Source organism: Carcharhinus amblyrhynchos, unplaced genomic scaffold, assembly GCF_965287045.1.
Source record: "Carcharhinus amblyrhynchos unplaced genomic scaffold, sCarAmb.v2.hapA scaffold_38, whole genome shotgun sequence".
NCBI classification, from domain to species: Eukaryota; Metazoa; Chordata; class Chondrichthyes; order Carcharhiniformes; family Carcharhinidae; genus Carcharhinus; species Carcharhinus amblyrhynchos.
Window position 1 is genome coordinate 1881604 of NW_027649779.1, and position 27898 is coordinate 1909501.

At 41.8% G+C, this 27898-nt stretch overlaps 1 gene segment (V, D, J or C); it reads left to right on the plus strand.

The window, feature by feature from the left end:
* LOC145362555 (Ig heavy chain C region-like) lies at positions 1–26596 on the plus strand. The segment is given in 8 exon segments: positions 1–14; positions 7955–7989; positions 9925–10257; positions 11435–11482; positions 22757–23062; positions 23434–23751; positions 24669–24977; positions 26205–26596. Coding segments are annotated over 8 exon segments (1755 nt in total).
* Positions 26597–27898: the final 1302 nt, after the last annotated feature.

Below are 27898 nucleotides of genomic sequence, written 5' to 3' on the forward strand. Positions count from 1 at the left end.
ATGACAACTGTTGTGTCAAGGTGAACAATTAAAATTCTGTCGCCCTGTTCAATAAAATACGTCTTTTCCCATTGGTTACCGACCGTCCTTCGAGTAGAAATATACTCTCTTTAATTACCCCACTCACAACTTCACGATTTTGAACTCGAATTAAAGTGTTCAAATGATTGACAAGGAGAGAGACAACGGGAGATTTGGGAGAAAGAAGAACAGAGTGCTGACAGATAAAAGCTGAGGAACGAAAATAAATAACAGATGGACACAAAATGATCAAACAAGGAAAGATAACAGCTATCATTCCCTCCCTTCACGGAATCCGGGGGAGTTCAGTGACTGATCCACTGACCATTCCGATAATGTCCGGGAATGGAAACTCTGAACAGATCACATCAGGCTCATTTGTAAATGTCACCGCAATGTGATCTGTCTGACTCTGCCCTGACTCTGTGGGCAGATATAAGCCGCACTGACAGATGTTCTCATCAGATTGTGGTCTCTGGATTTATTTTCTGCTCAGAAGTGAGATGTGCGGTTTGGAACCGGCAGCATGAAACAGGAAGTTGTGTTACCTGAGAATGGAACAACCGGGGCCAGTTTGATGTTATCACCGTGAACAGTCTTCCTGCCTGTGAGGGTGAACTCACTTTGAAAGCATCAAGAACAACCATACAGATTGCTGCTGGTCTCAGCATTACATTCACCCCCATTCCCATTTTAATGAATCCAGAAAATTATCATATTAGGAGGTTTAAACAGATTAATTGAAGGGAAATGGACTAAAGATTATCACTGAGAGGAAACATTAAAGCAACCTTTCTTTCCCGCCGAGGCGTTTTAAAGTAGGAAGTTTAAGTGTGTTCAGTGCTGTGTAACAGAGTTGAGGAGAGGGGTTTAAGCGAATGAACTGGTTTGTTTCCGACACTGAATTTTCCCCTGTTGAGACATTTGTGCTTCACCTTTTTAGTCAAAAGACGTCGTAACCAAAAAAGTAAATAAACTTTTTTTTTCAACGAGTAGCCAGATCCGTTTCCTGGGTACCCGTGTAAGTGAGTTAATGGAGACTGAGGGAGAGAATAAAATTTATCTGATTTAGGTGCAGTCTGAGGCAGAGAAAGATTGGCGAGAAGTTCAGTGAGTCATTTGAAAGATGCATTGCACTGGCAGCGGAATGGTCAGCTGTACATCACATTCAAGGGCGCCCCGGGCAAATCATTACATTTAGGTTTTGACTGAGACACAGAATGTGCAAGTAAATACTGAATATGTTACTCATATCGTTTTTCAAGTCAGTAAGAATTATTTACACAGTGATTAGCACTGGAACCACACACTGTTACGGACACAGGTTCCATTTCGGCCTTGTGTAACTGTATGGTGTTTGAAAAATCACCCCGTGTGTGCGTGGGTTTCCTCCAGGTTTACCACTTTCCCTCTACATTCCAAAAAAATACAGGGTGGTTGGAATGGCCATGCTCAGTTGCCCTTTAGTGTCCATTTACAGTGCAACGTGATATACATTTATTATGTTCTTCAATCTCTTTTGAACAAGAGACCGCTACAAGTTTCATCCCAAGATTTCAAGAAAAGCTTGGCCTGGGTCCCACAGGTCGCTGGGCAATATTTGTAGTGTCTTCTTCCGTACAAGTCTTGGATCACCCTACAATTCCTTCGTCCCAGGGATTCAGTATCAATTCACTCCGTCCAAAGACACGTAAAAAATAATCAAGAGAAAACGCTGGAAAATCTCAGCAAGTCTGGCAGCATCTGTAAGGAGAGAGAAGAGCTGACTTTTCGAGTGCAATGTCCCTTCATCAACGCTTTGTCAAAAGGTCATCTGGACTCGAAACGCCAGCTCTTTTCTCTCCTTACAGATATTATCAGGCCTGCTGAGATTTCCCAGCATTTTTTTTCTTTTGGTTTCAATTCCAGAAATACAAAGTAATATACTTTTATACTTCAAACAACACCGTCCTTTGGAAATAACACGAGAACCAAAGATTCCTATCTTTCCCTTGTCTGTCCTAGATAGATTCCAGTCCCACTGTGAGGAAAATGACCCTTCACCACCACTGAAATTGCCGAGCAAGCCACCCAGTTGTATCAAAGATTTTATCGACAGTCAAACAATAAAATCATCCCGAGGGCAACTTTCACCAAGGTGGTTCACAACCGCCTTTTCAGCAGGGATAACTAATTTGGCTTTGTCGGTGATGCTCACATCCAGAGGATCAATGATAACAGCGCAAAGTGCTGCAGATTACAGAAATCTAAACAATAAAAACGCTACTCAGCAGCTCAATGGGCATCAGCAGAGAGAGAAGCAGATTCACATTTAAGGTCGATGCCAGGATGCAAAATCTCTTGATATAACTACAAACAGCAAGGCTGTTATGCCCAATATCCGACACAAATCCTCATTTTTCAAATAAAATCGCATTGTGATGGTCATTTATCATATCTTGGTTTGTTAGAGCAAGTTACACATACATTACCTGCTGTATTTCCAACATTATAGCTGTGAATAAATTCAGCAAAGGTACATTAGTGAGCTGTAAGAACGTTGGGACGACATGAGTTCGGGTAAAATGTTCTATAAATGCAAGTTCCACCAAAATGAAAGTTGTAATTTTCTGGAAGTGCTGAGATTGTTGCAGATATATTCATTCTTCTGCCTGATCATAGCAGCATGAACTCATAGAATCCCTACAGTTCAACTGGAGGCCATTCTGTCCAAAAAGTCTGCAGTGGCTCTCCAGCAGAGCACCCTACCTGGACCCAGCCTATCCCGACAACGTCACATATTCACAGGCTAATCCCCCGAACCAACACATCGCTGGACACTAACAGAAAATTTAACATAGACATTCCACCTTGTGAGACATGCTCTGATAGATAGCTGGTGCAGACTTGATGAACAGAATGGTCACCTTCTGCACTGTCGGGATTCCATGATTCTACGTTGCACATCATTAGACGCTAAGGGGCAACTTATCACAGCCAATCCACCTAATCTGCATATGTTGGGTCTGTGGAAGGAAACTGGAGCACTCGGAGGGAATTCACATGGATATGGGTAGAAGGTGAAAACCAGTCACATTCACCCAGGGTTGGAATCGAACCCGTTTCCCTGTCGCCTGTGAGGCAGCAAAAATAATTGTATCTCTTAGTGATAACCATATTGGATTTTTTTTTCTATTCTTCTGTCGTGTGAGTGTGATCACTATTCGTGACAGGAACATTGAGACAACAGATTTTTTAAAATTGCATTTGTCTAGTTTAAACAGATTAAATCCTCAATCAAATTAACATTCAGTGGAATATCAGCCTGTTCACAGATGTTTTCTTAATTGTGACTTCAGAACTTTGAGAACTAATTCTGCAATGGTATGTATCATTTTCTTTTAATTAAATGCAACTGGTGTAATGAATGTTCAAAAAGTTTCTATTCATTTTCAACCAACGGTTAATATCCTTAAAATAAATCGCTATTTTGAATTCAAACTGATCAATAAGTGACGGTTTATCTGGTTTTGCTGTCATGAACATTTCATTGTAAACAGTGAGGTATTTATGTAAATAAATACAAAAATAGAAACTCCAAATTAGATTGTTGACAGACAAAAACACAACAAATATTTCCCCACCAACACAGCACAGAAATAGAGAGAACAATGCAAATCAATCAACGGATTCCAGTAATGATTGTTTTTCAACATTATTTATTCATCAGTTATGTGAGGAAAAATAAACATCATGATGAAATCTATGTTCTGAATTAGGAAATAATCCCTCTGATCCCGAAATGTAATGACACAGAAGACACAGATCATCTCCTGTGTTTTATCTCTTTCTCTGTTTTTCTCCTGTCTGGTTCTGCGTCTTGTTTCTCCATGATGGTTCATCGTCTTCACTCCACAGCATAAAGACAATGTCTGCCCAATGTGTTCTCTCAGCCACAGTTACAGGTTTCTAAAATAATATAACTCAATAAATTGGAATCCGTGAGTGAGATGTACTCTAAAAGATCTCTTGAGAAATCAATGATCTTGAAATGCTTGATACATTTTCTTCTGCACCTAACCTCGGATAAGGATTCAATGTGGAATCTTTCCCTATATTTAGCCGGTGTTGTCCCTGTCCTTGGAGTATTTGACTGGACAGTGTAGAGGAACATTTACTCTGCGTCTAATCTCATTGTTTCTGACTTATGAATGGTTGATATATGTTTGTCAGGGAAGATGTGATCCGTATTTAATCTCTGCTGTACCTGGCCTGGGTGTGTTTTGTGGAACTGTATAGACGGCTCTTTCCCCGATACCTTACACTAATTTAAACCTGCCTCCTGGATCTCTGAAGGAAGAGTGCAGGAGAGTTTTACATAGAAGAGTGTCCATGCTCTTTCTGCCTCAATTTTGTTTGTACAGATTTGTAGACGGAGTTTCACTCTGTTTATAGGCAGTATACTGTTGTGACAATGTTTGAATTGGATAGTTTAGAGGGAGATTCACTTTGCATCTAAGTCATGCTATTCCTGCTTTGGGAGTTATTAATTTGCCGGTACAGAGGGGGCTTTGCATTCTGCAGCTAACCCCATGTTACTCCTGTCCTGTAAGATTTTGATGGGACACTCGGCCGTCTCTACAAATTTCATGGGGATTGAACCAGTCTCTTTATATTACAGTAAATTTACCCTGTGTCAGCTTGTAGTATGAGCCATGCCTTCGTTTATTTTCCACTAGACCCTAACTCTTTTTATCTTGCATGTAGAATGTTATGTTGTCTGTCTCTACACATAGTAAATTGGATATATTATCTGTCAGTACCAAATAAGACGCTGTCCCTGCTTATATTATATGTCACCATGTTTCTGTTTATATTAAACTCGACATTGTCTCTGTTTATATTAATTTAGATCTCTCTCTGTTTGCATCAAAGTAGATGCAATCTTATTTCTGCAATTGTCCATATCCACGTTTATATTGTATTAGACATGGTCTCAGTTTTTACTGCACTGGTCAATGCCAGTAATGATTAAAGTGGCTGGGAGAACACAATTCTCTGCATCCTTCTGCAAGGGCAAACCGTGTGAGGTTTTGGACACTGGAAAAGAAATCTGAAATCTACTTCTGCTGGCTGCAGTGAAAGTGGATATCAAGTCCTGTGTAGCATGCACGGTCAATGAAGAACAAAAAATCAAAGAAAATTACAGCACAATAAAATACTGGTGATCCAATACTGCCCGTTTCTGGATCTTGCCTGATAGCAATCTTTTTTATCCCAACATATTATCTCTTCTTCTCACAAAACCGTGGAGTAAAACAAACATAATTCAAAGAGAAGCATAGTTAAGTGCTGGAACAAAATTGCCACGGTGAAATATATATACAGGGTGAGTATCAAATATTACATAACCAGAGAGAATGCCGTGTGCAATGTAAACTGAGCTCTGGTCTAGCAGAGTATTAACAGAGCCAGACTGTATTTTAATATAAACAGGGGCCTGGTTCAAGTGCCGAGTGCCATGTGGGGATGGTCAAATGCCAAATTCCAATGAGACCCATATCCCGCGAAATAAACATTTTTAAAAATAACATTGTCAAGTAAAGTAAAACTGAGGCAGTGTCTCGCACAGTTTGAATGATGTAGGAATTTCTTAGGCATGAACTGAGACAGCACCGAGTAATTAATTATACTGTACCGAATAAGGGGAATATAAAAAAAAAATCAGAAATATAGTAATTATTTTCACCAATTACCGTCTATTTGCAGTTTAATAATTTCATTCACCAGATCTCATTCATATATAATGAGGAGTATATTTAAAATTAGTCTATGATAGGAAGGCGACATTGTCTAGGCCCCCATTTATTCCCCATTGCTGATTGCATTCGGTAAGCTGGTGGTGAGCCGCCTTATTCGATTGCTGCAGAACCTGCAGTGTAGGTACACCTACAGTGCTCTTAGGGAGGCTGCTCCTGGATTCCGACGCAGTGTAAGTGAAGGAGTGGTCCAAGTCAGGTTTGTGAGTGTCTTGGAGAGGAATTTCCAGGCGGGGTTGTTCCAATTCCCCAGTTATCATCAATTCATACAGATAGACAATTAGTTCACCAATTATGTTCATCAGTTTGATAAAAGCAAAATACTGCAGATTCTGGAAACTGAAACAAAAATAATGAATGCTGGAAAATCTCAACGGCTCTGATAGCATGTGTGGAGAGAGAATAGAGCCAACGTTTCGAGTCAGTGTGATCTTTTCTTTGGAGGAAATTGAAGAGAGTGATGACATTGAGAAATGATGTGGGTGGATAGGGATTAGGATTTTTTTTTAGGATATAGTTCGTGATTGAGATGTTGATTAGTTTAAAATGAAGAAGTTTGTTATGATATTTGGGATCACTATGTGAATTGATGCAACTTGTGTGTGTCTTGAAATAGTATCTATGATTTCTGTTATTCCCATCTGACAGGAAATTTATGCAGCTTTTCTGGCACGTTGTAGGAAACAATGATGATCTCTCCAAAGCAGCAGGAATACTCTGCCGGAGGGTCATCCAGATGTGAAACAAAGGCTGTATTCTGTCTCCACAGATGTTACTGAGATTCTCCAGTATTTTCTGTTTATTTTCAGCATTTCATTCTATTTAATATATAACTATACTTTGCTTCGTATAATTTATTGATAGTAAAATTTATTGACAATATATTGGCTTTTTTGACACCAAGGAATGAAATCTGTCCCAGAATTCAGTGGGGAGTGGAATTAATTCAGACCGAGGAGAATGAACAGCTACCCAGCAGCCTCTGCGCTTCATTGACAAGTCATCACCTCATCATCACACAGAAAGTCCTGGTACATAGCTGGGGTGTGTGATGGTTTTCAAAGTGATGATATAAATGGAATTACCTGTACTTCATGTGAAGTTACTGAATCTTTAATTTCCGATTCATTATTACACTGTTTTGGGAAATAATGTGACACTTGTAGTTTTCCAGTGAGTTTCAAAAATATTTCTGTTGCTATCTTATTTACTTTTCACCCTGTTGCCTTCACTAATTTGGGTGAGGGTATATTGATTGATTTGTTGTATATGAAAGAGCAAGTATTTTATATAGTACAGTCATTCCTCCTCAAGCATATCACGCTCTCTCTTTCTGTCCTGGATATGAAGATACAGCATCAGCAGAGAAATGAACCGTCCGAGCTGCAGGAAAATCTCCCCCTACTCTTCAAGAGGATCAGCTTGCAAACTCCCGAGAAACTCGGAATGTATTTCGTCCAGACACTCTGGAAGGAGTGAAGGTATTAGATGGACACACATTGAATAAGGGAGTTGTTTCAATTTATGAAGTAGTCAAACACAAATATGGAAATGTAGAACAGCATCATTCAGGGCCATTTATCAATGAATCCACCAATCCATTCACTAAGTCCTCAATGAAAATATTCAGGCATCCAACAGTCATTCATCCATCAGTCATTCAAATGTCATTCATTCCAGTGTCAACAGAGTCATACATTTATTGTTTGTGTAGATGGTGACATCAATTATTTTACTTGATCCTGTGATCCAGAGGCCCAGGGCAATGGTGTGAGGACGGGGATTTAAGTCGGGCCGTTCCCGCAGGTAGATTTTGAATTCTATTGATAAATCTGGAATGGATACTAATTGCGATCGTTGGAACCGCTCTGATTCCCCAATGGTGAAAATCTGCCATCGCTATCTTGTCGCACAAGGATATAACTGCAGACTGAAAGCAAAATAGCTGACTCTTTAATATCTACAGACGTGTCCTAGAAAACCAATCAATTTAAGGGAATTTGGTGCAGGCAAAGAGTGTTGGTCTTTCCAAACAAACATCCCATGGAAAGATAAAAGGAAATAAAATATAAATGTGCCTGCTCAAATATGACAACATGTATCGTCTCTCTGAGCCATTTCTCAGTCTGCCTGAGATTATTTCTGTCCGTCCATCACAATATCCTGATGTGTTGGAAAAATCATCATTGTTGTTAATTGGGTGCCAGAGAAGGTGGAAAATAATCCTTTCTTTAGAGATGGGAAAACATCATCTGGATTTATAACTTCTAAAAATTCAAGTGCCTCCAGTACTGTTGCTGGGTAGATTTGTTTATAAATAGACCTTACTGACAACATGCAGTGTTTTAAGTTGGCTTGTTGCCAAGCGGTCAGTACTGATGAAACCGATCTTTGATCTACTGCACAAACACCCCCAGATGTTTCCTGTCAATAACTTTGAGCATTTGACACCAGCCTGGGTTGCTGCCAAATACTGTGTGGGACAGATTCGCGTGAAGCTGAATGGACAACAAGGGATTCAGACATTTAAACAGTAAATGTTTCATTCCCACAATTTAAATCGTAATCATTCTAATCAAATATTTTCATTCAGTGTCCTGTTCATTACCTGAGTAAATACTATGTCAAAACAATAATGTGACCGGATGATTTTTTTCATTTGTATAGTTTCCGAGTAAATTTCATTCCAATAATTAAAGTCTGTTTATTAATCACTTCATGAAATGAGAGAGAGAGAGAGATGTTGATGTGCCCAGTTCCCCAATGAAGTGAAATCGGTGCAATGACATGAAATAATATTAAAACAACATCATAAAACTGACATGAACACCGGGGATTCCTGGAATATTCTGAAATTTCTGTATGTCATTGAAACAGCAGCGTCTCTTGTACCTGATTTGCACCGTGTTCTATTGTACAGTATAATCTGATTTCTGTTATTGAAGAGTTCCTCTCATAGCTGCCAATGAGTGAAGAAATGATCAGTTTATAACCTGATTCAATGGAAGATAAAACATTTATTCTTGTGATACTGTGCAATGTGCCGCAAAGCTCTGATATCCTGTATTCCCAAGAACAGTGTATGTTCGACAGCCGGTGGCCAATAGAGTGAGCTGCAATGATTTGGATGCTGAAGAAGAACTTTAATGATCTCCATGTCCGTTCCGATTCATTAACTTCTCCATCAAAAATCAATCTAATTTTATGTTTCTCTGTCAACTCCCTATTTAATTATCAGGAGGTTGGGATTCTCATTATTTTCAAAGGCCTGTCTTCGAGATTGGGGCAGTTTGACAAATATAAGGAGAAATATTGTATTGTGTGAGAGTTTCTTCTCATCTCCAAACCCAATTTGTACAGTGAAAGCCAACCACACTGTAAATAGAATCACTTTGTATATTCTACACATTTAATTACAGAAATCGATGGTATTTCTTCTGATAAATTGTGCTTTATTATTGTAATGTGGCAGAGACACGGAGTTGTTGCAAAATTCTCTAATGTTCCAAAATGTTATTTCATCATTTTCAGATTTATTTTCTTGTTGGTGGTGTGGTAATAAAATCACCATATTTACAATGGAATTACTTATTTAAATAAATAAATAATGAATTGTAATATCACCATCAGAAATAATGGGGACAATACAATTAACATTTCAGTCAAACAAATATTCTGATACAGATAAAATGTCCATTTTAATATTAATCTATTGTAAATCTCCGAGTCCATTCTGTTGGGGGTGTGGAAGGTGGGACGTGGATCCAGGCGCCGCCTCCAGCAGGGAATCAACAGGCGGCGCCTGGAAAGCCGCCCCCTTCTGCCGGGTATTTAAATACCGCTCACTGGGACCGGAATCCAACAGCCCGGGAGCTGGTTTGTTCACTGAGTTCCTGACACAACCATTTCCCCCAAATCACCAGAAAGATGAGGTCGGCCATTTCTCTCAGTTTGTTGCTGACTTTCTTATCCGGTGAGTATTTTTTTATTATTGTTCAAGTCTCTCACTGTTACTGTCTCAGTGTTAGTCTCTCTCTGGAATGTTCCAGACTCAGCAATCATTTCACTAAGATTAATCCCTGGTGTTTTTGATCTATTTTTACAGGTGTCCAGTCGGATGTTGTGTTGACCCAGCCAGAGGCAGAGACCGGGCGTCCCGGAGGCTCCCTGAGACTGACGTGTAAAGCCAGCGGTTTCAGTCTTAGCGGCTACTGGATGTACTGGATCCGGCAGGTTCCCGGGCAGGACCTGGAGTGGCTGGTTAGCTATGCTAGTTCATCGAGCAGCTACTACGCGCCATCAATTCAGGGTCGATTTACTGCGTCCACAGACACTTCAATCAACATCTTCTCTTTGGACATGAGGAGCCTAAAGATTGAAGACACGGCCATCTATTACTGTGCAAGACAACACAGCGAGAAGATCCAGGGCTGCACCCGGACAAGAACAGCCCGGGAGGGATATCAGCGTCTTCCATCATAACCTGAAGGTCAGTGTCTGTTTTAAATGCAATATGATCGAGGCTGGTCAGAACCAAACTATAATCGTGTTAAAAAAAGTAACACAGAAAGCATTTAACAGTAAAACTTCCCAAACTCACCGATATAACTGGTGAGCTTTTCACTGACTTTATATTCATTGTAGTTTCGGCAAGTACCACACACGATATATTACTCTTTTTAATATTTCTGATAGATTGTGTTATATAAACAGTTGCCTACATTTTACATTAGAGCAAAACTAATGGTCCATTTGAAGTGAATATTGAACAGCAGTACTGAACAGAGTGAGTGCAGTTTTTGTATGGGTGTGTGTCACTGTGATATACTACGGGGGTCACAATGCTGAGAAAAGCGCCATCCTCATACAAAAACCTCAGAAAAGGACGTTGCTTAAATTTGTGACCAATGCCATTGCCGAATGCCAAAGTAAATGAGGGTTCAACAAAATAATACTTACAAACAGCATTGTTTTTTTTAAGATGTAAAATGCTTCAATTTTATTGTTATTGATTTACACGCTGAATGTGCACAGAGAGTGTAAAAGTTTCTAACCCCCTTTATCAATATCATGACCAGTAAAAATTGAAGTATCTCACTGACTCACCCTGAACGAGCTGGGAACAGGCTTTTGAAATAGCTGTGAAATTAACTGTCTGTATTTTACAGTTAACAGTCCGTCTCAGTATTTGTCATGCTGTGTCTCACTGTGATAACTGGATGGCACAGCAGTTACTGTCAATACAAAAACCCCTCAGCACTGATTGACTGAAACTGGATCAGTGTCACTTTTAAATCCCAACTGTAATCACAGTACAGTATTATTTATGTCCAGCACTGACCACATGACAAGAATAAACATGGAAAATCTTGATTATTACTCAATTATCGATGTGTGTTTTCAACAACATGTTCACGTGTAACTCTGTGAAATATAAAATATTAGGGTCATTTATGAATGCCAAATAGTATCCAGAAATCCAATTATAATCGAATAAACATTAATTGTCTTTGCTTTTCCTTGGGTTTGTGGATATTTAAAATAATACTGATTTTGTGTCTAATTTGTGCAGGGACGGTTATTGTGTGACACAACCTACGGAATGTGACACTGTGACTACTTCGGCTACTGGGGACAAGGGACCATGGTGACGGTGACTACAGGTAAGAACCATCCACTTATTGAGTAACTTGTTTACGTGTGTCTTTGTTTTATATTTTTATCTATACGAATAATCCATGTGGTAACATAAATGTGAGTTTGGTGGATTCTCGGTCGAGAATTGTTACAATGTTTCCTGTGATTTTGCTGCAAAGGGGTTTTAGAATTCCGCTTTTTCTTGACAATAGGTGCTGCTGAGGGATTCAATCCCAAATTGTTGGGATTTTGTGTTTATCTGTTGACGTTACTGTGTGGTTGGGTTACTTTAAAAGCCTAATGTCTGTTAAACAATTCAGCGTTTCTGCAGCGCTTACTCTCGGCGACATCTAGTGGCTGCGGGTTGTACCATCACCTGCACAAGTGTTTGAAATTTAAACCAAAAATAGTAAAAAATCTAAAATTTCTATATTTATCCAGTGAAAATGTTCCACTCACTCACAATGTTGGTGCTGCTGTGCAATATTTTCTGCTTATTCTAAACATTAATTAGTTTGGTGATGGGCGAATTGGCTGGAATTTATATTAAACATTTCTGTAAATGTTATATTTGATTCTGTTGAAAGTGTTTGTAGAATTGTACTGCTTCTGCATGAAGCGGGGTTCAGTCTCTCAGTGATTCTTTTTTTTCGGGTGAGGAGATTATGTATCTGGGTGACTCTAAATACGTAAAATTTGTGAATTAATTTGGTGTCTCTGCATTGTTTGAACTCAGTGACACTGAGCTGTTACACGTTTTGTGATTGAATATGAACATTCTGCAGGTCGCAACTGCTTGATGCATGACTGCAGGCAGAAATAAAGCAGGCTTTATTGTGTTTGTATGTTTAAAATCTTTAGTGATAACGGCTGACGCAGCTCGCTCAGAACATAGTTTGTCACTGCTTTCAGAATTTGGGGTACCTGCAATGTTTAATCTCGGTGGCATTTGATGGCTGGAACTTTTACCATCCAAATGTTTAAATATGTTTGAAATATGACCCAATATGAATAAGATGTGATAAAGTTTCAATACTAATTTGTTGGACATATTCCACCTCCTCGCAATGCTATTCCCATTACTCCAGATTTCTGTTTAGTTTAACAATTGGTTAAGAGCTGGTTTGCTAGATTCGATATTGAGTTTTTTTTTGCAATGTTACATTTGATTCTGTTGATTGGATAATTGAGCTGTTTTTTCTGTGAAGCGGATTCATTCCCTCATTGATGTGTTTTGTTGTGTTTCTGCTGAGGAGATTCTGTGGTGCAGTCACTGTGAATGTTTAAAATTTGTGCAATGGTTTGGCTTTGTGGCATTATTTCTGTGTTGTTTAAATAGTGTTTTAACGGTGCCGTTGAGAGCTTAGATGTTTTCTGGTTGAATGCAAACAATCTTTGAGTTTGAAAATCCTTGTAGGGAGGAAACAAGCAGGTTTGGGAAAAAAAATCTAAAAGATTTCACAGCATTTTTATAAATTTTAACTAACGCTCACAAATTCAAGTAAGTCATGACTTACAACGCTCGTTCCGACACTTAGTCTTTGCTGCAATCACAAACTTCTCATGAACAAGTTTAATAGTAAAATTAATGTAAATCAAAGGATTATTAATCAGTAATTTAACTCCATATTCACCACAGATTATTTTATATTAATAATTTAGCAATAATCCCCTTTAATAGTTTTGTTGTGTTTTTCACACAAATAACATGACCAGAACATTTTCCAGACTGGAAATATTTTGTGTCAATTCCAGAAACTATTTCAATGATAACCTGCTGTTTTCACAGCAGCACTCAGTTGAACAAGATATTTTGCATTAATCGGTATGTTTCAGATTAAGTTCGCATTCACTGGAATACGAGTTTTGCAGAATAATTTCCTTTTTGGAAATTGTTGTTTCCGATTATTAATTTTTTTTTCTGTGCAATTGCAGCCAGATTATTCGTTCTAAGTATTCTTTTTAAATTAGATGCCGAGATAATTAATTACTTATCTCATCTCAAAATTTGTGAAATTGTTTGGTGTTCCTCAATTGTTTTTACATTGTTTCAGCTCAGTGAAACTGAGCAGTTCTGGCTAAATGAAAATAAACTTGCTTTTGAATATTCTTGGAGGGATAAAGCAGAAAAATATATGTTCGGCCATTTTATTCATGTTAACTAGTGGTTACATATTAACATAAAACGTGAATTACAATTCACTGTATCTCTATTAGGGACATTACACTGCCCTGAATCTGTTATATTCGAAGTTCTCATTTTCAGAAAAAATAATTGCCCAGTTTTAGGGATTTGAGACAGTCAGGGAGAGATAGTTAAAAGGCAAAGGGAGTTTTAAAATAAACATCAGGTTAATTTAAAATGTTTATTGATTTTTTTTCGCTGTTGTAATTTGACCTTGGATCAATTAGAATCAAACAGTTTATAAAAATTTGACAGACTGAACACAGTTTTCTGACAGATGGAATTCGCTGACACTCAAGCAAAATTGCTCAACTGATTGTGTGTGAATTGTAGTAAAGTGTCAACGGAAACTGGCTACCGATTGACAATTAAATGCTTGAAATTCAAAAAGATTACTTTGAATAAAAATAGTATGATGTTATAAATATTATAAAAATAATATTAGCTCTGCACTTAATAACATCATGTTTCCCATTAATGTTAAACACAGAATAGAATTATAGGAAGAATAAATGACAGAATGGAAGAATTCATACTAACTGAAGCTTATGTTTAATTCATATTAAATATTATAATGAAGAAAAGGTCGAGGCTTAAATTCTGCATCGTGTTTTTAGCGTTACAGAGGATTTGAATCAATTATCGTCTCTGTGTTTGCACTGTTTAATTCAGATCTTCCTTCATTAAACAATGTGTTCAGTAATGAAGTTGTTATATGGGTGGTCTAAATTATTAAATCTCGGAAGCAGTATTATTGATTTCAAACGGCCAGGCCGTTACAGTCTGTACAAACTCAGAAATCTGCATTTTTAACACGATTGTTGGTTATAAGAAGACATTTGTAGTAAAAGTGAAAAAGTAAAATATTACGATGTAATTAGATTTAAGTAAATGAATGACTGATGTTTGAATGTTTCCATTCAGTAATTTGTAATTATAGTTTAACATTGAGATTTAATTGTAACCTAATTATTTAACAATGTTGGGGGCAGAAGCACGTTTTGAATGATTGAAAACTCACTTTATTACAGAGAACAAATCAGCTAGCAGGAGAACTAACTGACAATTAACAATAACTTAAAATGTAATATTGACGCTGATTAATTCAAAACAAAAGACCTTGAATATTGCACTAGCGTGCAAAATATTATCAGTTTTAGAGAATATTTAATTGTATCAAAATGAATTCAAAAACAAAACATTTCTTTACTCAGCTGTGCTCGGCTCGATAAAGTGTTTTGCCTTGATTATTTTGTTGATTACATTTAATTAAGAAATTATATCCAATCAGGTAACGATTTTCAATGTAATTTTTTCTGGTTTGTTTAATTCTTACAGTGTCACTGCATCTCTGTTGGGGAAAATTGAACTGTCACTGTGTCACTGTATCTCTGTTAGGGACATTGAACTGTTATTGTGTCACTGCATCTCTGTTAGGGACATTGAACTGTTACTGTGTCACTGTATCTCTGTTAGGGACATTGAACTGCTACTGTGTCGCTGTATCACTGTTAGGGACATTGAACTGCCCTGAATCTGTTATTTTTGCTCATTTTCAGCGAAATTACATTTTTACACAGTTTTCGAGAAGTGAGACAGGCAGAGAGAAATAATTAAAAGTCGAGAGGAGTTCTGAAATGAATATCAGTTTAATTTAAAATAGGTTATTGATTTTCTGTTGTAACTTGACTATTGATCAATGAGAATCCAACAGTTTGAAATTGACAGATTGAACAGATCTTTCTGCTGGTAAATCGACTGTTGAACTATTTGTGTCTGTTCTGTTTCTGGGCGTGTGGTCACTGTGTTGGGACCAGGAATCTCCCTGACTGGTTATAAATCTTCTGGTTCCTTCTCCTGTACTGCAGGAAGTGAAATTTGATTTATTTCTTCAATGCATTTGTACTTGTGAGAAATGTGACTGTTTGACTCGGCATCTCATAAATTAAACCCCTGAAGCATATTGTGTCCATCAGAGAAGCAGAAACATCAGGCTGTAGAGGGAGAATTGGGTGATTTTTAAGCAGTGATGTCCCGGCCTTGGGAATGTTCGATGAACAAATACAAAGTGAGATTTACTATATTGTGCTCCGTACTACAGGAGCCCCTGAACTGTTTAGTTTGACAGTTGAAGGGTCAAATTCACTTGCATATTATTTTTAATCTTCTAAAGGCATTTTAGAGACATTTGCTCGGCCAGAATTTTTAATCTAATTGTTCCTTCACAAAGTATGAAGCATCCTTGAACAATTGCAGTCCATATGCTGCAGGCATCCGCCCTGCTGTTAGGCAGGAAGTTCCAGGATTTTGACCCAGCGATTATGAATGAATTGAGATATTGTTTCAGGTCGGGATGGTGTGTGTTTTGGTGGGGAGCTTACAGGTTATACTGTTTCAGATGTAGCTGCTGCCCTTGTCCTGTTAGGATGTAAAGGCAGCGGGTTTGGACAGTGTATTCTATGGAGCCTTGGTGAGTTGCTGCAGTGCATGTTGTATATAATACACACAGTGCTGACACTGCTTGTTAGTGATGGAGAGAGTGAATAGGGTGAATGAGGGGGCGGATAATCTTGTGGGTGGCTTTGCCCTGGATTGCATAAGAACATAAGAACATAAGAACATAAGAAATAGGAGCAGGAGTAGGCCATCTAGCCCTTCGAGCCTGCCCCGCCATTCAATAAGATCATGGCTGATCTGTTGTGGCTCAGTTCCACTTTCCCGCCCTCTCCCCATAACCCTTAATCCCCTCTCTTATCAAAAACCCATCAACCCGCTTCTTAAAAATATTTAGCGAGGCAGCCTCCACCACTTCAACGGGCAGAGAATTCCAGAGATTCACCACCCTTTGAGTGAAGAAGTTCCTCCTCAACTCCGTTCTAAACCGCCTCCCCTTTATCTTGAGGCTGTGCCCCCTAGTCCTACTGTCTTTTTTGAGCGGGAAGAGTCTCTCCACCTCTATCCTATCCATCCCATTCATCATCTTATACGTCTCAATGAGATCTCCCCTCATTCTTCTAAACTCTAGCGAGTACAAGCCTAGTTTATTCAGCCTCTCCTCATAGCTCAACCGCCTCAACTCCGGTATCAGCCTAGTAAACCTCCTCTGCACTCCCTCCAGGGCCAAAATATCCTTGCACAGGTGCGGCGCCCAAAACTGCACACAGTACTCCAGCTGCGGCCTCACCAATGCCCTATACAGCTGCAGCAAGACCTCCCTACTTTTATATTCAATCCCCCTCGCTATGAAGGCCAGCATCCCATTCGCCTTCCTGACCACCTGCTGCACCTGCAAGCTGGGTTTTTGCGACTCATGCACAAGGACCCCGAGGTCCCTCTGCACCGTCGCCTGCTGCAGTTTTTCGCCACGTAAGTAATAGTCCTTCCTACCATTCTTCCTACCAAAGTGGACCACCTCACACTTGCCAACATTAAATTCCATTTGCCATTTCCTGGCCCATTCGCCCAGCCTATCTAGATCCTTCTGCAGACTCTCCACATTGCGTCAGATTGCGTGAGATTTTACACGTTTCTCTCATTGAGGAAAGAGGAAATTATTTAATTGTGACTGACATGTGAATGATTTAAATGTTTTTCCAACACTTGACCCACAGTCCGTATTGTGCTCGCTTGTCACTCCCACTTACTGTGTGAGTGGGTGAGTGTGTGTGGAGTGAGGGTGCTTTTCCAGACTGAATCAGCCAGATAGAGACTTACACACATCACACACTCTCACACACATAAATACACACATACAGACCCTCATATTCTCTCACACATACATACAAACACTTACTTTCTCTCTCATACGATATCTCACACACATCCTCTTTCTCTCACGGCCGACAGACTCTGTCTCAAATACAAATACAGACATACTCTCGCTCTCTCAATCAGTCTCTCATCTCTCATACACAAAAACACTCACACGCACACACCTCCACACACATTCTCTCTTACACTCAGACACACACACACATAAGCATAGTCTCATGCTCTCGCACACGCACTCTCTCTCCCAAACTCTGTCACACACGCTCAAGTTGTCTCACATTTATTCACACACACTCTCTCACAATTCCTCTTGCACACGCATCGCTCTCTCTCACACACACACATATTTCTATCCCTTTTGCACACACTATCTCACACCTGCACATTCTTGCCCTCTCACACGAGCTCTCTCACAAACACTTTCTCACAAATATAGACCTATGCACACACTCTAACTTATACACAGACACAGTCTCTCACATAAGCACAGTCTCGCGCAAACATTCTCTGACACACACACACACACACACACACACACACACACACACACACACACACACTTTGCTTCTATCACCCACGCACATTGCACACATCTTTCTCTCTCACACACAATCCCATGCACACTTCCACACACTCATGAACAGATTATTTTGCATTCCAGTAGGCACACTGCCCCCTCTTGCAAACGCAGCCCACTGTCACACACATGTGCAAACACAGTCTATCACACACAGGCACCTTCACACACACACATTCACCCCTCTCTCTCTATCAAACACACACCCAAACACACCTCACACACTTTCCATCTCACATACGTCAGAGAGACAGTCATTTGCATCATAGAATAGAATCACAAGATCCTACAGTACAGAAGGAGGCCATTCAGCCCATCGAGTCTGCATCAACAGGAATCCCACCAAAGCCCTATCCCCATAACCACATGTGTTTACTCTAACTAGACCTCCTGAAACTAAGGGGCAATTTAGCACGGCCAGTCCCCTGAACCCAAACTTCTTTGGACTGTGGGAGGAAACAAGAGCAACCGAAGGAAACCCAAGCAGACACGGGGTGAACTTACTAACTCCATACACAATGTCTCATATCGGGAATTGAACTGTGAGGCAGCAGCGTTAATCACTGTGCCACCTCGGCCACCCCCTCCCCCTCCCGCACTAACATTTGAATGAGGGTGGGATCGAGGAGCCCGAGTAAAACTCATGTGAATAAGTTTCAGCGGGAAATTCTTCTCTGTTTGGAGTCATATTTAGCACAAAGCAAGATGGTGATGGTTGTTGGAAGTCAAACATCTAAGTTGAGAAATCACTGCAGGAGTTCGGCAGGGGACTGTTCTGGGACCAACAATCTTCTATTGCTTCATCAATGACACATTCCATCCAACATGAGGTCAGAAGTAGGGATTTCCATGTGTTACACCGGACACAAAGACACGATCAATAAGAAGGGATCTGGCTGAGACTAAGTCCGCCTGGCTCCCCAGTACTGGTGTAAACTTGGTGTTTGATTCCTGTGTGACCCTAGTTTTGCTGGAAGCTTCCCTTCCAGCTCCCTCAGTCTGTCTATTTGTTCACTGATCCGTGTTTCTGAAAGAAAGGCCCCGACATTAAAGCAGCTGCCCGGTGATCTACACTGATTCCTGACTTTACACAGCCCTGTTACTGAAAGCTGATCAATGGAGAGAATCGGGAAAAGATCGATGGAGAGGGAGAGGAGGAGGTGGCTCACTGACTCTCTCACCCTCACCCACACTGACTCACTCACCCTCAATCTCTCATCCTCACTCAAATAACTTCACTCACTCACCCTCACTTACCAACCTTCCCTCACTGACACAATCTTACTCACTCACCCTCATTCACTCACCCTCACTCACTCAACCACAATCACTCACCCACAGTCACTCATTCTCATTTACGCTTACTCAATCGCCCTCATTCACTCACCCTTGCTCACTCATCCACCCTCACGCACTCGCCCTCACACACACTCGCTCTCATGCACTCGCCCTCACGCACTCATCCCCATGCACTCAACCTCACGCACTCGCCCTCACGCACTCATCCTCATGCACTCAACCTCATGCACTCAACCTCATGCACTCAACCTCATGCACTCAACCTCAAGCACTCAAACTCATGCACTCAAACTCAGAAACTCACTGATCCTGATTCACCCTGAGTCACTCACCCTCACACACTCACTGACTCATAATCACTCACTCATATTCACTCACTCACTCTCATCCATCGCCACTCACACACACAAGCACTCACACACCCTCATTCAACCTCACTCGTTCACTCAAACACACGCCCTGACTCACTCATCCTCACACCCTCACACACTCACTCACTCACAGTCACTCACTCATATTCGCTCACTCACTCTCATCCATCCTCACTCACCCACAAACACTCATTCAACCTCACTCGTTCAACCTCAATCACACACCCTGCCTCACTCACTCTCACACCCTGACTGATTCACTCACATTTACTCACTCTCACACCCTCATCACGCACCCACATTCACTCACTCACTCACACGCACTCACCCTCACGCACTCACCCTCATGCGCCGTCATTAACTCACTGTCACTCAGCCACCCACACTCATACACCATCACTCACTCAACCTCACTCACTAAACCACACTCACTGACTTAGACCCTCAGTCAGTCACCAACATTCATACTCACCGTCATTCACTCATCCTACTAATCCACCTTCACTCACCCAGTCTCACTCACTCTCACTCACTCACCCCATTCTCTCACAGTCACTCACTTACCGGACTTACCCACCCTCACTCAGCCGGTCTCACTCACTCTCACTCACACTCACTCACTTACTCACCTACCCACCCTCAATCACCCAGACTCACCCCCACAGACTCAAGCTCAATGACCCTCTCTCTGTGTCTTTCTCACTTGCGCCACCTCACCCATTCAGACTCACTCAGACTCACGCACTTACATTCACTCACACACCCTCACATCCTCATCATCACTCAACATCACGCACCCTAACTCACAGATCCTCAATCACTCATCCTCACTCAAACACCTTCACTCACTCACCCTCACTCTCCCACCCATCCACATTCATTCTCCCTCACACACCACCCTCAATAACACACCCTGATTCATTCACTCTCACCCCTCACAAACACAGTTACATTCACTCCCTCACCCTCATTCACTCAATCTCACTCACTTCCACTCACCCATCTCAACTAACCTTCACACATCCTCACTCACTCTCCCACACTTTTTCACTCTTGCTTACCTACACTCATCCAGCCACCTTCACTCACATTCAGCCTCCTTCACTCACCTACCCTCTCTCACACACCCTCATTTACTCACACTCTCTCACCCTCACCCACACTTACTCACCCTCAATCACTCATCCTCACTCAAAGAACTTGACTCACTCACCCTCACTTACGCACCTTCCTTCACACATCACTCATCCACTCTCACTCAATTAATCACTCACCCTTACACACTCACATTCTCCCACTCACACTCACTGAATCTGTGTGGGGAGGGCCTGCAACGAGAGAGAAGAAAGATCTCAAGCGGCAGTTTGGTGTTCAAATGTGAGCGCTGCCCTGGGAGTGCAGAGACCTGGAGGGAATCGCTGGGGGCTCGGGGCCAGGGACAATGGCAAAGAGTCAGGGGAGAACAGGAGGCGGGGGAAAGGGCAGAGAGCCGGGGTGGGGGGAGGGCAGAGAGCCAGGGGAAACAGCAGAGAGCTGGGGGAAGGGCAGAGAGGCGGGGAATAGGGCACATAGCCGGGGAACAGGGCGGAAAGCCAGGGGAAAGGGTAGAGAGAGGGGGGAAAGGGCAGGGAGCAGGGGGAAAGGGGAGAGAGACCAGTGAAAGGGGAGAGAGCCGAAAGAAAGGGCAGAGGGATGGGGGAAAGGGTAGAAAGACCAGGAAAAGGGGAAAGTACCAGGAGAAAGGGCAGGGAGGCACGTAAAAGGGCAGGGAGGCAGGAGAAAGGCCAGAGAGCCGAGGGAAAGGGCAGAGAGCCGAGGGGAAAGGGCAGGAGAGTCAGGGGGAAAGGTCAGAGAGCTGGGGGAAAGGAGAAAGAGGGGAGGGAGCAGGGACAGAGGGCAGAGAGCTGAGGGAAAGCGTAGGGAGCTGAGGGGAAGAGCAGAGAGCCGGGAGAGAGGGCACAGAGCTGGAGGGAAGTGTAGAGAACCAGGTGGAAATACAGAGAGCCGGATGAAAGGGGAAAAGAGCCACCGTGAAAGCCAGAGAGCCAGGGGAAAGGGCAAAGAGCTGGGGAAATGGGCAGAGGGCGGGTGATGGACGGGCGGCGTGAGGAGGTTCAGAATAGAGCTAGCACCACAGTCAGCTCATCTGTAATCTCAGTGAATGATGGAGGAGACTTCAGGGCCCGAATGGCCAACTCCTGCTATTAATGTATGATCCTTCAATGAGTCAGTGTTGGATTTATTTGAATTTATAATCACATTTAGAGTTTCCTGATCATTCAGTAAGTATTCATTCCGGAGGTATGTTTGAAGCAAAGTCACTAATCTCCGTTTTGTGCAGTGAGAGACAGTGAGTTGGAGAGAGTAAGGGGCACCAATCAGTTTGAACCCAGGCAATTTCCAAAACTAGTGTGGAGATGCCAGAGTGAGGTTGGTGTGGGCACAGTAAGGATTCTCACAACACCAGGTTAAAGTCCAACAGGTTTATTTGGAATCACAAGCTGTTGGAGCTCCCTCATCAGGTGAGTGGATAGTCTGAATGAAGGGAGAACTTCTTCATTACAAAGTGTTGTTGTTTGAGAAATAAACAGCGGTTCATCACACACTGCTGTTGTTGAGAAATAAATAGTTGCTGCAATAATGGAGAAAATTTTTGCTGTTCTCTGTTAATCCAATGAATGACATGTCATTGTGAGACTAACAGAATGTGTTTTTTTTTCCTAATTTGATAGAAGTGGAGACAGGGATATGAGTTTCTACAGAGATGACAATTCCCAAATGATAGAAGTAACATCATCTCAAAGGCGGATGAAAGATATAATCGGGAAATATTAGGGATAAGTTCATAATTCTAATGAATGTTCGAGATAGAAAAATAGAAAATAGAAGCTGGAGTAGGCCATTCGGCCCTTGGAGCCTACTCCGCCATTCACTTTGGTCAGAGCTCATCACTGTCCTGATCACACCTACTACCCATATCCCTTCATCCCTTTAACACCAAGAGCTATATCTCATATAGAAACCTATTTGTAACAATATGTTTGTTGACTTAATAAACGCACGAGTCTAACTTGTTCAATTGGCTATTCTTTCCCAGCGACACCATCTGCGCCCAATCTCTACGGCCTGGTCTCCTCCTGTCAGCAACAGAACTCCGACGGCTCCATCACCTTCGGATGTTTGGCGATGGATTACTCTCCAGATGTTTCCAAACTGACCTGGAAGAAAAATGGGCAAACGGTCCCCAGTGGGTTTAAGACTTACCCATCAGTGAGAAACACGAAGGGAACCTACACCCTGAGCAGCCAGTTAACCATCAGCGACTCAGCGGGAGAATGTCCCAGAATTGACTGTGAGGTTCGACACATCAGCACAGTCAAGAGCGTTAAAATACCATGTAAGTGTTGTGGAACTTGTGTGAAACAGAAACACTGTGGTTAACATGTCGGGCCTTGGTGAGAACTCATTGAAATAGATGTGCATAATCCGGCCCTCTGGATTGGTCCAGATCGTGTCTATTGACTGCAAATGAGTTAGAACATAGAACATTGCAGAGCAGTACAGGCCCTTCGGCCCTCGATGTTGCGCCGACCAGTGGAACCAATCTAATGACCCTCTGACCTAAACTATTCCAATGTTATCCATATGCCTATCCACTGACCATTTGAACGCCCGTAAAGTTGGTGAGTCCGCAACTGCTGCAGGCAGGGCATTCCACGCCCTTATTACCCTCTGTTGACAAATGTTTAATTGGTATGTTTTTATTTCCTGAAGGTGATCCTAAGCCTAAGATCCATCCAACTGTTATCCTCACCGTGAGTTCCAGTGAAGAAATCTCACGCAGGAAATTCGCAATCATCGTCTGTTCAATCATCGATTTCCAGCCAGGGTCAATGGAAGTGAGGTGGCTGAAGAATGGGGAACCCACGCATTCAGGAATTGTCACCTCTTCCCCCTGTGAAGTGAACGGGAACTTTTCGGCCAGCAGTCGGCTGACAGTCTCCGCTGGGGAATGGTTCAGCAAAGCAGTCTATACCTGCCAGGTCACTCACCAAGGACACACTCAGAGTCTGGACATCAGCGCATCTCAGGGTAAGAGACTCAAACAGAGGACAACATATATCATTCTGATGTTAATCAGAATTAGGGATCTATTAAAGTTGGTAATAAGCATAGAACAACTTGTAAGTTATTGTCATGTAGTTTGCTGCATTAGGACAATATTTCATTCAGAATTTCATCAGAAAAACAATTTTTTTGTTATCCTTTCCTGAGATGTGTGTTTATTTCCCAAACCTGAGGGCACTGAAGTGTCACTCACGTTGCTGTGAATCTGGAGTCACATGCATGCCAGGCCAGATAAAGACAGCAGGTTGATTTTGCTAAGGAGCATTTGTGAACTAGGAGGGGTTTTACAGCAATAGCTTCATGAGAACCATTTCAACTTTTAATTATAGATTTTTACAAAATTCAAATTTCATATTTGCAATGATGGGATTCGAATCTGTGTCCCCAGAGTCTTGCCCGAGGTTATAAGTCCATTGACAACACCATATGCCACTGCCTCCCCTTAAAAGAGTGCCCCCTTTCAGTTTGAAGCAATATAGTGAGTGAGGTGGCCTTGATGTCAGCTTGTCCCTGAGACAGCTGGTAAAATTTGGAGAGACAGTAGGTGTGAGACTGTTTCACAGGTCACAGCACAGGGGTAAAATATTAGAAAGTGCATCCACCCTATTTATAAACCAACGGTCAGTACTTTTTCCCTGAGCTCAGGATGGTGTGTTTGTTTGGGAATTCTCCAATTCTGATTCATGGAACTGTTACCGCTGCTCCAATATTTAATACAGGGAATAATTCCATAGAGCAAGCTGGTTTCCCATTCGCCATGGAAGGTGAAAGGCGATAGTTAGAGATTGATATATTGAAGGCGACTTTGTCTCCTTCAGGCTGAAGACTGCTGTCCTGCTTCTGAAGGGGAACTAGGGTTCATTTTCATTTCTCATTCACAGATCCTCCCCTGTGCCTTGATACCACAGTGAAGATACAGCCACCACCAATAGAACAGGTCTTACTGGAGGCGACCGTGACCTTAACCTGCATCATTTCTCATGCCCCTGATGGAGTTAACGTGTCCTGGATCCGAGACAAGAAGTATTTGAAATCAGAGATTGCCGGAAAGCCCGGAGCGGATCGTGACAGCGTGATCAGCAAATTAAGCATCTCCACACAAGCCTGGCTGAGTGCGGCTGTGTTTGAGTGCGTGGTGAGCCATCAGGATCTGCCGACTCCTCTAAGAACATCTATCCACAAGGAAACAGGTGAGCTGAGAGATTGAAGCAATAAATGTAGGGTCAACGGCAGGGTTCTGAGCAATGTGGAGGAACAGAGAGATCCTGGGGTTCATATCCACAGATCTCTGAAGGTTGCCACTCAAGTGGATAGCTCCGTGAAGAAGGCTTAAAGTGTGTTAGTGTTTATTAACAGGGGGTTTGAGTTTAAGAGCTGTGGGGTTATGCTGCAACTATACCGGGCCTTGGTGAGACCACATTTGGAATATTGTGTTCAGTTCTGGTCACCTCACTATAAGACGGATGTGGAAGCATTGGAGAGAGTGCAGACGAGATTTACCAGGATGCTGCCTGGTTTGGAGGGTAGGTCTTATGAGGAAAAGTTGAGGGAGCTGGGGCTTTTCTCTTTAGAGCAGAGGAGGATGAGAGGCGACTTAATAGAGGTTTATAAGATGATGAGGGGGATAGATAGAGTGCGGAGACTATTTCCTCGGGTGGATGTAGCTGTTACGAGGGGGGCATTACTATAAGGTTCATGGTGGGACATATAGGAGGGATGTCCGAAGTAGATTCTTCACTCAGAGTGATTGGGGTGTGGAATAGACTGCCTGCTGAGATAGCGGAGTCGGAAACTTTAGGAGCTTTCAAGCGGTTATTGGATAGGCACATGGAGCACACCAGAATGATAGGGAGAGGGATAGCTTGATCTTGGGTTCGGACATAGCTCGGCACAACATTGAGGGCCAAAAGGCCTGTAGTGTGCTGTAATGTTCTATGTTTCTATGTAAATGTATCACTGTGTCTATCTCCAATGTAAGTTTATCAGTCAATATTTAGTATTCAGTGCATTAATGTTCCCCCCTGAACTAAACGACTCTGGGCCGATTGATATTTTTATGGGGAGTTTGATGTGTTGATGAGTGAAAAGTGAACTGAAGGCGATGTTATTGGGTTTAGATTGAAGAAGAAGGGAGGAGCCTGATGTGGCGCGTAAAAACCGGAAAACCAAAAAGGAAAAGTAGATCAGTTGGGCCGAATGGCCTGATTCTGTGCTGTAAACTTTCTGAATCTTTCCACTCCGCCCCCCCCCCCGAGTTATTTGAGAAAACAATTGTGTTCATCTCTCCTCCAAGCTGCAAATCAAAAATGGGAAGAGTTAAAATCAGAAGCAAAGCACATTTTCCTGATATCTAACCAGCGGTTTCATTGTCTCCAGAATTCTCCAGTTTATTGACGTTTATTGTACATTTTCTGCAGATCCAAATCCGCGGGAACCCGTCGTCTCTGTCCTCCTGCCCTCGGCAGAAGAAGTCTCCGCTCAGAGATTCGTCTCTCTCAGCTGCTTAGTGAGAGGTTTCTCCCCCCGAGAGATCTTCGTCAAGTGGACCGTCAACGACAAGCCGGTGAATCCCGGGAATTACAGGAACACCGAGGCGGTGGCGGAGAACGGCAATAGCTCCTTCTTCATGTACAGCCTGTTATCCATTGCAGCAGAGGAATGGTCCAGCGGCGCTTCTTACTCCTGTGTGGTGGGACATGAAGCCATCCCCTTAAAGATCATCAACAAAACAGTTGACAAATCCAGTGGTAAACCCAGTTTTGTGAACATTTCCCTTGCACTGATGGACACTGTTAATTCATGTCAATGAGAATCACTCGGTTACATTAAAAACTACAATAAAGATAATAAAATCATTTTCCTCTAACGATAGATGAAATACCCAATTGTTTAATTGATTTTTTCCAGTTTCACTTCGATTATACCTTTGGTTTGAGTCAGATATTTTAGGGTCCCGAGCCCAAATCTTGTTGAATCAGTGCTCCCAGCGCAGACACACCCTGGGTTAGAAGTAGAGTAGAGCACATTCATTACAGGATTCTGCAAAGTAACTTCACTGACTTTCCTCCCGCTGAGGAAAAATCCGACAATTTCAACATTCTGACAAACACAACATGTATATTTCTGAGTTCCTGCTTCCCTCATTGTCCATGCCTTTATCCATTGATGTCAGCTTTCTGCTGCTACACCACATCTCATGGGAACTGAAGTGAGGGTCACACAGAAACATGGAACAACAATCCTCCCATCAGAGAGAGGGAGAGTGAAATTGTTAACCTACCGGATTCCTACTCAAAGAGAGAGGAGGATTAATACCTAACCCATGTTCCACAACTTCCTCAATGAAAAGAGGAGAAATGTCATTATTTAATCCACTGCACCTCCATCACCTCAGTGGTTAGAACCATCAGATACATCGCATCACCGGGTAGAGAGAGGGAAACTCTGAGCTCACTGTCCTCCCTCTCCCGAAGTAGCGTGTTTGGAAGGGACCAGCTCTCTACTATAAGGACCCAGTTGCCAATAGCACAAACTAGTTTACTCGCTGCTGATATTTAAATATCATTACCTTCATCATCGTAATACACATAACCTTACGCAACACAATTTAAACATGTTTCAACATTCTTTTTCATGTGCTGGCATTGATTCCCCATAATACAAATTTAAACATAATCCTCCCCGGTTTTCACTGTTCTGCCACTAAGATTTCTGAGATGCATCAATGAATTATTTTATTCTTTCTCCTGATATCACGGCGCCACTCACACAAAATAAATTTATACAGCAACACATTGAAAATGTGCTCCATTATTCGTATTGACTGGATCATGTTCAGTTATTGATTGGCGGTGAAAATTGAAGCAAGAGTTAGCAAATACACACGCTGACAATACTGCCCAAAACTGTCACAATTATAAATACACACATAGGCGTACACACTCAAACACACACACACACACACACACACACACACACATCGACACAAATGCATAAATATATGCACAAATACACATATTCATAAATATGCACACAAATATAGAAAGACACATTCAAATACGCACACACAAAACCATGCACAAATACAGAAATACGGACAGGTGCATTCAAA